Source organism: Denticeps clupeoides, chromosome 7 (genome assembly GCF_900700375.1).
Source record: "Denticeps clupeoides chromosome 7, fDenClu1.1, whole genome shotgun sequence".
NCBI classification, from domain to species: domain Eukaryota; kingdom Metazoa; phylum Chordata; class Actinopteri; order Clupeiformes; family Denticipitidae; genus Denticeps; species Denticeps clupeoides.
The window spans coordinates 7,271,150-7,284,969 of NC_041713.1; the positions used below are offsets into that span (position 1 = coordinate 7,271,150).

General features: G+C 43.9%; 1 protein-coding gene across 2 annotated transcripts in view; it reads right to left on the minus strand.

Moving 5' to 3' along the window:
* Positions 1-649: 649 nt before the first annotated feature.
* Positions 650-13,820, minus strand: part of shisa6 (shisa family member 6) — a 55,121-nt gene continuing 41,950 nt past the window's right edge. The window contains exons 6-9 of one of the 2 annotated variants that reach the window (XM_028987535.1): positions 9,091-9,150; positions 7,467-7,487; positions 6,346-6,468; positions 650-2,192 (exon numbers count right to left, since the gene is read on the minus strand). In XM_028987535.1, coding sequence (XP_028843368.1) covers positions 1,585-2,192; positions 6,346-6,468; positions 7,467-7,487; positions 9,091-9,150 — 812 coding nt within the window. In that variant the 3' untranslated portion in view covers positions 650-1,584. The remainder of the gene's footprint in view (positions 2,193-6,345; positions 6,469-7,466; positions 7,488-9,090; positions 9,151-13,820) is intronic. The other variant, XM_028987536.1, reaches the window with a different exon arrangement.

The following is a 13,820-nucleotide window of genomic DNA, read 5'->3' on the forward strand; positions in this document are numbered from 1 at the left end:
CGCTTTGCTATTTTTCCCGGTTTACCATAATCCCCCTCCGTGAGAAATGTCAACCTCTGCAGAAACGTGAGGTATATGTGTCTGACATTATTATCAAATTTGCTGGTACATCGTTCACAATTTCTTTCAGGATCAAAGTGGATAGAATAAAGCATGGTAAACGGACAGGGTGGACAAGAGCGAAACGGAAAAAAAAAAACAACAACTAAAAAGCTGGCAATGATCCAAAATAAGTATATGTGTGTGATTCCGCGAGATAAGGCATTGCTTCATTTGACACACCTACCGACAACAGACAAATTCACAGTCTTAATCGTGGCTTAACTACCAACAATCAGAATGAAATCCCACAAAAGACGGTATCACCCGCTACACAACGACGATGAGTATTATCCAGTTCCAAAATACATTATTTAATACACGACATCACACTGGCTTGCTGATATGTTGAAATGCCAATAAAAGACATCTGGAAGTTCCTTTCAAATAAATAAGTAAATAAATAAATAGTTACAAATTCATAAAATTATAGCAAACAAGCCCCAATAAGGAGATGTTTTTCTGTAGTGGACGGTGTGTAGTTTAAAGCTGCCAGTCAGTAATGGCATATGGTTGTCTCAACCATGTTCATTCACAACCACTCTGTTCGCATGTTTTTTTTTATTTTTTATTAATTTATTCATTATATAGAGATTTTAAAGGAAAAAAACCCACACGTTATTGTACACATTTGTAGTATCAAGTTTTTTTTTTTCTACAGTGGGCAGAATACTTATGGTGGTTGCATTGTCCCTCCACTACGCTGGGTATGAAAAAGCAGCCCCCCCCCAAAAAAACAGCAACACCTCAACTCGCTTTTTAATGCTGCTAATGTAGCCTATTTACAATCATCAATGCAAAGGAAATTGCCACTGATTTCACTAATAAGCTGATAGGCCATTTCCAAACGAGAACAAAAATAACGTAGTACAGGGAAAAAAGGGGAGGAAAAAATACGATAAATAAAATGATTGTGCTTTTTAACCCTCAGATCCACTTCATTGCTGAAATGGGACGTGTTTTTTTATTATTATTTATTTTTATTCATAAGAGGCACTGTCAGAAGTGCTTTTACCAGTTCGTAATCAAGAAGAATCTCTAAAGCTATAACAAGGACTGGAAATACAAATATTAAATCTATTTCTATATTTATAAAGTTAATACAGTTCTTTGCCAGTTCCATCCGTGTTTTTTTCTTTTAAAAATATCATTTGAATTCGGTCCTCTGCAGCCAAGTCATCGCTCTGAGTGTGTCAACGTGCAAAGCCCTTATGATTGCCCTAAAAGTGGGAGTTATGGGACTGGGTTGGTCTGAAGACTGTGGATCCTACTCCTAATAAACATAATTTGGTGGAGAAAGTAAGAAAGGTGAATGGCTGAAAGCATAGACCAGTCTAAAATGGGACTTCTGTGGAGTGGAATTGGAGGTTCGAGGTGTGGTGGGTGGGCGGAGCTACTACCCCACGCTAATGTAGCCGTTGTTCGTTGACATTGTCTCTGACTTCCGACCTCCCTTCCTCTACTTCCCTCTGCGTCCCACCGGGGTTAAACAGTTACTTCGGTCTTGCTCGCCGTGCGGTAGTGGTGGTGACCGGGGATGTACTGGAGGTGGTCCACGGTGTGCGTCCGTCGCGAGGCGAACGCCTGCCGCTTTGTGGCGGTCTGGTTGACGCTGAGCGTGTTGTAGGCGTCGTTGGAGGCACTGGGATGCGAGTGCATCTTGTTCATCTTGTAGTGGCGGTCCATGACGGGCGTGGTCGGCATGAACATGTCTGTGTGGGAGATGGCCCGTGACAGGGCCCTCTCGCGGAAGTTGGACCGCTTCAGGGACAGCATCTTCTCCGGTGAGAGCAAGGGGTCCTGGGAGTGCAGGCGGTCAGCCGAAAGGAGCTGCTCCTCCGACAGGATGCGTCCGCCGTAGGGCGACAGCCTCCCGCCGTACGAGCAGAGGGTGTAGTCATTGCGTGGCGGCGCCCTGACGGGGGACAGCACGTGGTCCTGGGACATGGCTCTCTGCACGCGCCGCTGCTTCTGTCTCTGCTGGCTCTGGCCGTCCGAGTTCAGCTTCACCATGTGTGTCTGCAGGTTTGCGCGAGGAGCCACGTCTGGCAAGTGGTGCTTCCGCAGGTAGTAATCGTCCAGGTCCTTGTCACCTGAAGAGGACAGAGGATATCAAGGCTTGTAAAGCATGTGGCTACAACCTCACACTGTGATAGGCTGATAAGTTTGATTCCTTGCCAACACATTGCCTTCAAATACTTGTCGTAAGCGCCTACTTCTATGTTTGGAACGTGCAAGTCCGACTTTATTATTTACTATAAATATTATCTACAGTATAAACTAGTACTAACCCCACTTTCTGTCATTTTCATTAATCCTGCAGTTTTTATTAACCCCTAGCTCTGCTGCAGACACTTCACCGGCTCACATGCAGCTAAACTGGTACCCGATCCTTGACCATGACCGCGCCTTTGTTAACTTTCAGACTCTTACTGGACAATATGCAAAGTGGCGGTGGAATTCCACACAGATTTGCCACAGGCGATGGCCCGAGGATGAGGAAACTGTGGCTTTCAGGGATGCAAAGAGGAACAAGGGGCTCAAGGAGGCTCGGAGCACATGCATGGCACGGCACAGCGGGGCACATGGCACTTCTGGCACGGCGGGCCAGAGGCTTCGACTCTTTAAGAGGGGCACTTCAGCTCGTGCCGAAACGGCATGACGCCTCCCTCCCTCTCGTACTTTTCCGCGAGAGCTCTATCTTCTTTAATTGGTCTGCTGCACCGTGCATGGCTGCCTTTTTTTTAATACCAGCTTGACTAAATTCTTTAGTTTCGGGGGGACAGCTGGCAGGGGTGGTGCTCATTAATGGACCTTCTTACACAGGAAGGGGTTTACATTTTTTTATCGTTTTTTTTTTTTAACGCTGAGGTTGTGACCTTTTTATGAATGTTAATACTAATCAGTCACAGGGAAGCCGCCATGCAGTAGGTCAGTGTGTCCAGATTCAGAAAGAGACAGTTAATTGTGCCATTTGACATTATGATGGAGAAATGTCATGAGTCCTTGCCCAGAGGGTATGGCAGGTCCAAAGTGACACAAAAAAGCCCCCATGAGCTCAATTATGTGCTTAAAAGAATGTCTCAGAACATGGTAATGAATGAGGATTCAGTTTAAAGTGAAGTAATGCTTAAAGAACCCTCTGAAGAAAAGAATGTGTTTGTTGTTTTAAATAAAAAAATGTTAATATGTAGTTAAATTTTATGTATTTAAACATAATTTACATATAACTAATATGTACATATTATTGCCATTTATATTCACCACAAATAATGATTGTTATTATTATATAAAGTAAATTCTACTTATTTTCTATTCTGTCTTTTAAGATGATTAGTAAACAGTACAGTTCACAGTGAAATTTCGATTGCTGATGTGTGCTTGTGAGGTATATTTACTTTCAATTATCCATTGGGATAGCTATCAGCACATTAAATGCTTAACAAAAGCACTAACAAAAACGATTAGACAAGATTTAACAGTGGGATAGTTAAACGCTGCATTCTCTTTTTCAATTAAGCTTTTGTGTGATCATGTATTACCATGTGTATGACAAAACGTTAGCCAAAAGATACATAGAAATATTATGCACTGTTAAACCAGAGAGCAGCTAATTAGGGACAGGCGCTCAATGTCCTAGATTCTGTTCATTACTTCGGACGTATATTCATCAGTGGGCAGCTATTGATTCGCCGTTCTTAATTCCGCCCGGAAGGAAACAGTGATGCCATAATGGCACACTTGTGAAACATCAATTCTGAAGTGATCTTTAGAGAGGGATTTAGATAAGGCCGGCTAAGAGGAAGGGCCGGCGCAATAATATCACTTTGCTTTCCTCGGCATGGGGGGATTAGGGAGAGCTCTGTTGTTCGTAGGAGTCTCCTAATCCATTTTATGGTGATTAGAAGAGAGAAGGAAATAAGAGGAGGGGCGATTCAAGTTCTGGTCTTTCCCCCTAACAACCCAGCAGCAATGATGCAGGGCATTTGTTTATTTCACTCTCTCCTTTTTTTTTAATGCACGGTCCTATCTTGACGAACGGCTAAGAGGAGATGGGGGCAGTTATCAAACACTTGGCGTGGGAATCAAGAAGTGCTGTGTAACTGTTATCAGTTTTATCTGGGCTCCAGCTCTCCTTCTCTCCAGATGGTTTGCTGAGAATGTAGCTCATTATTTTTCACAAGGCTGGCCATTTTCCAAAGCTCCCACCTCCTCAATGAACCCTCCCTGGATCCGTCTGATTGGAAAGAAACGCCAACGAAGGTGCTCTTGCATGACTTTGATAACTGGGCAATCAGCAATAACGATGTGAAAGTTTTCCCGAGACTGTCACAGTTGGTCGGTTTATTTGCTTCCTCAAACCGAGTTCCTCCCCCCCGGAAAGTTTCTGTCATTTCTCTTTAGCGTCTGCTGTGCCCACCGGATGTTTCACAATGCAATATTTTCACACATAACAAACAGGGAACATTGATCTGACACAACGCAGACAACTGTCACACATGGACCAAACGTGGGAGACACAAACCTACAAAACAGAGCAGAAGTCAATTCTGATTTGCCATTATGTTATAAAAATATTTTTTTAAGGAATGACTCTGACATATCTCTTCATATATCACTACGACTGCTGTGTCACATGACAAGCTAAAAGAGAAAATTAAACTTCTTTTACATACACTAGCAGTCACACCTACTCATTTCTGGGTTTTGTATTTTTTTTACATTAAAGAAGAAAATTGAAGACACAGAACTATACATGTAAGGTTATGTAATTAACAAAAAAATTGTAAACAAGGTAAAGCTGAACATTATGTCTCTCCAAAGCATGGAGCTTTTGCTGTGATTGCAGCATTTCACACTTTTGGCTTCTCTCCACCACCTTAAGTTAGATAACGGCAATGGTTTCCAAAAGTCCTGAAGGTTTATGAACCCCATCTTAGCACTGATGACAATAGTGAACAAAGCAGCCATAAAGGTGAAAAGAGGTGAGTCTGAAAAAAACTGATTTATCAAACAAACTTCACTTTCTCCTGGTACAACAAAAAATACTAAATATGTTTCTTGTATTGATTTGTGTCTTCAATGATGCATCCAATGTTTTGAGTGGTAGTGTATACACATACATATATATTACCATGAATATAAAGTAACTTATAATGTCTTATAATAGGATCAAGTATTTTTAGGCTTGTATTTAATGCAACAAGCTATGTTAGTATGGTGTAACATAGGCGTAACATGCTATGTTACGTGGTGGTAGTAGCCTAGTGGGTAACACACTTGACTATGAACCAGGTTGAAATCCCGCTTACTACCATTGTGTCCCTGAGCAAGACACTTAACCCTAAGTTGCTCCAGGGGGGGACTGTCCCTGTAACTACTGATTGTAAGTCGCTCTGGATAAGGGCGTCTAATAAATGCCATAAATGTAAATGTAAATGTACTATGCTCATAATGAAACTGAATAGTTATAAGCCTTTGAAAATGAGGGTCAACCTCAACCCAACGGCTAAAAAGATGACTATAAGCAATGGTCACTTGTGAGCCATTACAGTTACAACAACCTATGCTGTACATGTTCACTTTTACTCAAGTACTTGAATTTTCACTCTTGCTCTATTTTGTCTCCTCGGTGCAGCTTTACATTATCCAGAAGCCCCCTGCCATGTCTCTCAATGTAACTATGCTCCTGATTACAGGAAGTGAGATTTGACCTCTGCTCTCAATGCAGCCATCCTCATCATCATCATCATGCCCTGCTGATCATTCCTACTTGATCGCCTGGCAGTCAGAGCATTAACACCACCAGCCTGTCATTGGTCGTGTAAAATGTAGTTTTACTGGATGCTGAAGAGGAACTGTCCATGGTTCTGGAACTAAGGGTTTAAATGTCATGCGTAAGATTCAAGGAGGAATGTTCAGCCATTTGATGGCTTGTCCACATGCAATAACATCACAGATGGATCATGATTTAATGCAAGTGTGCCATCAGTTGGACAGGGTGACACATGCAAAATGAAACCATCTCATATCAGTTCATATCTGTGGTGTAGCTGGCCTGTTACCAGCATGGAATGCATCCATCTCGCAGTCAGTTTCTGTGGTGCGTGCGTTCCACAAAACAGCTTTCAAGCTTCATGAGCAGGGTGAGGAGGGTTGGGTCCAATCAAGAGACAAGGAAGAAGGGGGGGGAAGGATATGTAATGAAGAGACACATATTTAATCTCTTGAGAGAGGAGTATTTACTTAAGTCAGATTTGACCGCCAGCTCATAGGACGGGGGCAGGTGGGTCAGGTTCTGGAAGGAGCGTGAGAAGGACAGGTCGTACGGCTCCGTCTGCGACGTCAGGATGCTGTTCATCCGCTTCTCTGTGGGAGACAGGAAAGAAGCGGAGCAGATCGTGAGGGACCCAGCGCTGACGGGCAGCCCTGGAGACAACAATGCTCCGGGGGGGGGCGGCTATGCCTAAAACAGACAACTCGGAGGTTCTAACACGGGGATCACAGCAAACACCGGAAACGCCTGGAACAAACAAACAGACAAGCAAGAAAGTGATGATGGAAGGGAAAAGAGGGGAAGCGTGTGCTCAAGTCTGAGGGCGTCTGAGGTCGGAGATACTGGCCTGATTGCTGCACGCTAAACGACCTGCTCCTCATCATATCCGTCGGTCAGATGCCATCATTTTACAATCTGGGATACTCTTCACCTTGGCACTTTCGCCCACGCTGGATTTCCCTCCCCGACAATTTTCTTGTCCCTGTTCTGTTCCTCTCTGCGCCTCTCCCTGCTTCGCTCGGTGTGAATGTGGGACACGTGGCTGCAGCAGCGGGGTGGAGGAGCGCCAGGGCTCAGCAGAGGCCCAGGCCACCGGCGTTCCGGGTGTAAAAATAGGGCCGCGGTGACAAGTGAGGACAGGGACACACACGGCATCAAGGACCGTCTGGCTCAGACCTAAAGTACTTCAACGACCGGGGGACGGGGGCGATGAAGGGAAGAACGACAAGGGAGGAACACAGTGGAAATGAGGAAGGCCAAGGGGACACGTCCACAACGGGGCTCGGCTCAGTCGGTTTTGTTAGCAAACCGGCTAAGACTGAACCGAACCCTGACAACAAGAGAAAGGGGGGAAAAAACCATGAACGGTGAGGAGAAACCGCGGTAGAGAATACGGAATCATGCAAGGCTGCCAGCAGCTCTAGCCCTGGTGCATTCAGTCTGGACAGGAAGGGAGGAAGACCCCCCCCCCTCTGCCTCGACCCCAGCGTGCTGCCTACGGGACGGCGCCAGTGCTGAACTCGAACAACAGAGCGGAGGAGGGTGGGGGGGGAATACACATGTACCGCAGGCGTAGATGTGTATTACTTACCATATCGCTCATGTCTGTGGCCTAAGAAATTCAAGTGAGAAAAGACGTTATCAACAACAGGACGGCTGCCGATGCACGTTCACAACCAGCTGTCTGACGCGCTCGGAAACATACCGTCGCCCGCGTTTTTTTTATTATCAAGTTTTGAAAAGACTTTTGTGCACCATTGTTAATGTCTGATGTAAATCGTCGAGGAGAGTATAAAGGCGACGGCTTCTTACGGGCCAATTATGTTTAACTGGAGAAGATAGCGCTGCCAGGAAGATGAGTTTAGCGGGCGGCGGCCTCATGTGCCACCGCACCATGAGAGATGTGTCCAATCTGCGATTCCCTCAATGAAGAGTCCTTTCACAGAAAATTGCTATTCGGGTAGTGGGTGGGGAGGGTGAGGATGGTGTGTGTGTGGGTGGGGGGGTTAGATATGGTGCAGTAAAAAGTAATTGAGGATTTTCAATATCTGGAACGAGTGATATAAATTTGATTATACTTTTGTTTTTCTTTTTTCTTTTTTACCTCCCCTCCCACCCAGACCCAATCTATTTACTTATCTAAGCTTTTAATTTCCTGTCAAGAGAAGCTGCAGGGCTTCTTTAAAAAACACATTCTGATCACATTTGGGATAATTTTGTTAGAGTATAATTTTCCTTATTTGCCAATTAAGGAAAGAAGTAGAAGAAGAAGAAGAAGACGAAAGAGAATGTTCAATTACTCTTGTCTGCCTGCCAGCACAGCCCAGAAATATGATCAACTACACTGGACACCTCCTGGATGAAGGAGACAGAATTTTCCCAATGTTCAATCATGCCCCAAAACCCCGCTAATTTTCCTAATTACTTCTAGCTGGCCTGAGAGGACCCGAATGGGACAGATGAGGCTTATTAAACCCTTATTAGACCCTTATTAAAGCAGCCTTTCAGGATCTGAACTTTAATAGCTGAAAACATGTGAAAAGACTGATCTGTCGAAGGTAGAACACATTAGCATTAGTGGCCTAGCCAAGTAATTACACCAGTTTTTACATTTTTACGTTTACAGTTTGATTGCTTGCTATGTATCTTCCCTGGATGCCAGGAACAAGAAAACAGACTAGAAAAATGACTATGCTGGTCAGGAATACTGGTCAGGAAAGAGTTTGATTGTTTCAGGATTCTAAAGCCTAATTTTACATGTATAGCTATATTTATGAATGTCAAAATAATTATGGTGTGATCATTTCTTTATTTTGTGATGAGCTTAATTTCTATATTGCTTTACATAGGAGAGTCAAAATACATTAGAAAAAACAAGGAGTAGAAAATTAGGTTCGGGCTTTCATAACTGGATCAAATATTTGTACATTTGAAAGTGGCTTTTTGTGCATAGGCATTGGCTGGTATGAATAATGTAAAAATAGCATTAATTGGACAATTAATAAAAAAAAATATTATCTCAATCCTTCCCCAGTTTAATTTCTGATCAATATCCATGTTGTCACTGTGCTGCTGTTCATTTGGACTACAGAATAAAAGATTGCTATTGCTATTAGGTCACGCAAAACCACCAAGCACCAGAAACCACGTGAACGTGTTTAACCTGATGCATCTAAGCTAGCATCAACAGGAGCCCAGACCGTGAACGCCCTTACCAATTTTTGGCGTGTGGGCTGTGAGATCCAGGTGGCTGGTGTAGTCGTGTTGATGGTTACCTACAGCAGTGAAGAAACGAAGAGAATGGTTAATGGTGCAGAACCCCCCCGAAGAAGCTCTGGACCTGGTGCTCTGGAACGAGGCGTCGTAGAGAGGAACCCGAGAGAGGGACTTCAGTATCATTTTTGCTGTGGGCAATGGTGTTATCGATGCAGTTGCTGGTTTGTTGATCTCATAAGACACATTTTCTGCTTCCTCTTCCAGCATCGCGTTCCCTGAAATAAGATCCATAGCAGAAGAGAAGCAAAATAACATTGATTATTCTCCATTAGCACACGTCTAGTGCGGCACAGTGACGAATCCCTGGGCCTGAGTTGCATGATAACCATTATCATAATGGAGCTGCATGTATGTGATTGTACGTCCGTCTCTCAGGACTCTGCTGACAACAGGCACCGCTGAGGCATCATCATTATTCTGATCCCTTTCATCCCAAGCTGGGGTTGGGGGGGTGAGATGGGCTTAAATGGGCGACCGTTACAACGTGTTTACGTTTCCGGCAAGCTCTCCGCTCCGGGGAGACAAGCTGCATGTCAGGGACTTGTTGAGCAGCCAACTTCTCTTCAGCCGTTTAATGAAGAGTGAGTCTGCGCAGGTCTCCCGCATCATCCTGACAGCCCTGGGACCCGCTGGCATCGGCAGGCCTTGAACAGCAACCTTCGCTCAATTACGGCCAGTTAAACCGGTGCAGCGCGGCGGCTCCCGGTGACGACGCAAATCCCCGGCATATGAATATTTGATAACCACACCTTATTTGCATTTTAACAAGTTGATTTATTATTCAATTAGCATGCCGAACGCGAAAACAAAGAGGCAACAAAGTGAAGCTGAGCACGGCAATCTGGCGAGACAAACTCTCCGGAGCGGTTTAATTTTGACTGACGGGAGGGACCCTCGTTGGTGCCGATTTGACATTGGGCTGGTGTGACTCTAATTGAATGAGCGCTTGGCAGGAGGTGTCTGTAAAAGCACTGTGACATAACCCCTCGCTGGCTTAAATGGCTCCAGACGCTGTCGGGGAGAGTTGAAAACAAGTGCGGGGATGGCGCGATTTATGTCACTGGAATCAAGCTGTAGAGGATGGGAGGGGGGGATAAAGAGCCTCCTAGCGGGTCTCGTCAAAAGCCCCTTCTCAGACCACTGCGGCACAAGATCGTCTTTGCAGACAAACGTGACTGATTATACACGCAGACAGCCGAAAACACAGCCCAATTAGACAGCCTTTTAAATGGCAGCGTATGCTAGAGCACAAACATCCAACGCCGGGGAGTAAACATGAATGCCTGTAAAGCGGGTTTTGGGTGCCGTTTGTATTGCCCCGCTCAATCAACCTGCTTTGATCAAGGGACCAATTATCTGTTCCTGGGACGCCTGGCATAAATGAACCTGTTTTGAGCTCGTCACTCCAAACACTCCATCACAGCGCTGCACCAGCACATTTTTTTGCGCAGCGTGCCAAACAGCAGCGTTTCATCAGACAGTTTGTTAGGAGGCACAGTTGTGCGTGGGGGTTACAGTGGAAATTATTAAGACCGTGGTTGCGGAATTTCATTTGGCTCAATGAGAATTCGGTGCTCGCGAGTTTAGTGCTTCAAATTCTACATGCACATTAGCAATTGGCCTTTTGGCAGCCGAAACGTCTCTTTTTCATCAGCTAAACATAAAGTGCCAAAATTTCACTTAATCCTAAAATGCGCACACACACACACACACACACACACACACACACACACACACACACACACACATATATATATATATATATATATATAAAAAAAATGAGATAGAGCTGCATGATTTTGTACAAATGTGCAGATCAAACAATGAATGCTATTAACAACGAACAGATTCCATGTAAATTCTGCATGACCTTGCACGTTTGTCCAGTCACAGCCTGCATCCTTTGACCAATGAGCATCTAACAGCTATTGATTGAAACATAATGTGCATGTATGCATTTCTAGTATCTCATAATGTATTCATTTTTTTTTTTACATTGATATGCATGCTCACAACTATCAGGCATGGCCGCCTTGTATACAGCGCAATAAACTCAACAGCACTGCATGACTATGATATGTACACAGATTGGGAAATGTTATGCATTTAACAACATAAAATTATGACAGAAACACTTCTCTTTTTCTCAAAATATCACTCCAAAAAAAAAAAAAAAACACAAAAACATTGTTCTTCTGCAAAGACTCTAATTAAATAGAATAAAATCTAATTTTATTTTCACTGATGCCTCCAAAATATGCAACCAAAAATAGACTTATTTTACAACAGCCCTGTAGATCTAGGTTTCAAATAATAACCTAAGCAAATATTACAGATAAGCATGCACATAGTAAACTTTCAGTGGCAGTTGCCACACATTCTGCTCCGCTGTGCCTTTTTTCGACTGAACAGAGTGCGAGGTGGGGTGCCGTGTGGTGGCCCTGGCCCACCCACCATCGCCTAAGTGGGTTATGAAATGTGCCAGACGCTACAACTGCGAGCTCACACATTGGCGAGGTGGGAATCTATTAGGAGAGGGGATTCTGACCATTTGCATGAACAGCTGCATCGCCTGCAGGGCTCTGGGGTCTGGCTGGTGACAGTGTGAAACCTTCGGAGAAAACGCAGGAGACCTACTCGCAAGCACGAAGTGTCCAGGTACAGCTTGTTGCTTTTCCTACACGCTTTCACACTACAATATGCTTATATAATAATTTCCCTTGTTTCTGATATGGGTCTGTATTTTTGATAAGTTTAGTAGGAAATTGCTGAGGATCCAACCGCCACATGGCACCTCTACGTTCAAACCGTGGCAGCGTGCCTGAGGACGGTGACACCAGATGGGCAAAGGAGGTGGGCAGCAGGCAGGAGTGCATTCCCCTGTGGCGCTGCCAAAATGCACCCCCCCTCGACGCTAAAACTCTTTTCACAGAGTACTTCATAGCGTAAATGAAGGGTAGCAGAACATTTCATGGTCAAAAAAAAAAAAAAAGAGGCATGAAAAAGCGAGGTATGAAATCCTTGTTGGCATTTGGGTCAAAATAATAATAAATTTGACCCAAATTGCAATGTGGTTCAATCAGAAAATCGTTTGCTGCAGTTTTTCTTTCTGTAAATGTAGGTCATTGCACTTTGCAATCAGTGTGACAATTCGATAGCCAAACCCCATCGCCGGCTCTGAGGTGCGGAGGCATTAAACACGGCGCCCCTGAAACCATTAACAGATTAACATCCACTGCTTGACATGGGTGCCGGCTGGCATTACATTACATTATACAAGCAAACGGCGAGCAATTGTTTCGTCGAAACAACAGGCGAGGCATTAACGAAGCTCTACTGACGCTCTGCAAAAGAAATCAAAGGCGATGTGCAGCATTCATATTCAAAATGGTTGCATCTCCTAGAGACTGTTCACACCCAACACTTGAATCCAGATTCTAAACTGAATAAGATTGCACTTACACGTCCGGCATAAACCGTATGAACCATATTTCCGGCCCTGCGTTCACCTTCCACTTTTCCCCCAACCTGGTGGCGTGCATGTTTCTAATTATACATGACGGTTTATTAAATGAGGGAGTTGTCTGCAGCACACGCATGAAAAAGGGAAAGAGAAGAAAAACGGGCGCATTCACGAGTGACTAATATGCAGATGAAATGCATCTGAAATTTTTTATTTTCAGCGCGCATTGGCCGCATTTCCACATCGATTTCCAGTCAATTAGATGTCGAGTGCGTTCCATGCAAACAGGGTGCATAAAATGCCAGCATTGTAAATAAATATACAGCAGAAAGGGAAAAAAATGGGCACATTTGGGATGCCCGACAAAACCACTTTCAGCACCATGCTCACAACAAACACAATCTCAGCATTTGATTTTGTTCTAAATATACGAAACAAACTTCTTCTTTTTTTTGGCTCCGGTAGCATATTTAGCCAAGTTCACATTTAAGTGAGAAAAAGTTATTTTTTTTTTACTTTGAATCTTTGGACAATGGGTTTCCCTAATGTTGCCGTCTGCTTCTTTAAGAGAAGTGATGTAGAAATGAACAGCGCATATTCATTCTGCCCCACAAACGTATCTGGCCTACATCGACTGCTCTTCAGGGGGATGGTGTTTTTAACAGGGCAGCCCACTGGCAGCTGCCCACTGGCAAATCCCGAGCTACGATTTCCTGACAGGGAGTATGATGCGCATCATGCTCATTAGCTCACATACATACATACACACACACAAACACACATGACCAGTATTACATACATTTTACAAGGGACACATTAAAGATTTACAGGAACATGACCAGTCAAAGCATCAACAGCTAGGATCAATAATCACATTTTCAAACAGGATATGCAAAGATTATAAGCCATTAAGACAAAGCAAGGATACCGTAAAAATTCTAATATTGATAAATTCTCCAATAAAGGTCCACTCGTAATTGAGTTTTTTTTGCATTGCATACCACTACATGACTACAAATGTCTCCTTAATAATAATTCTGTTTGGTATAATTGATGTTCTGTGCTTTGGTGTGAGATGACCATTATTGGAAGTTTTACGGTAATCCTTAAAAAAGAAAACTCTGCTCATGTTTACCAGCCCCTCTTACTGCAGAACAGTGTTGAACATGTCGCTGCCTTGGACTTCTTCCCTTGAGTGAATCTCTT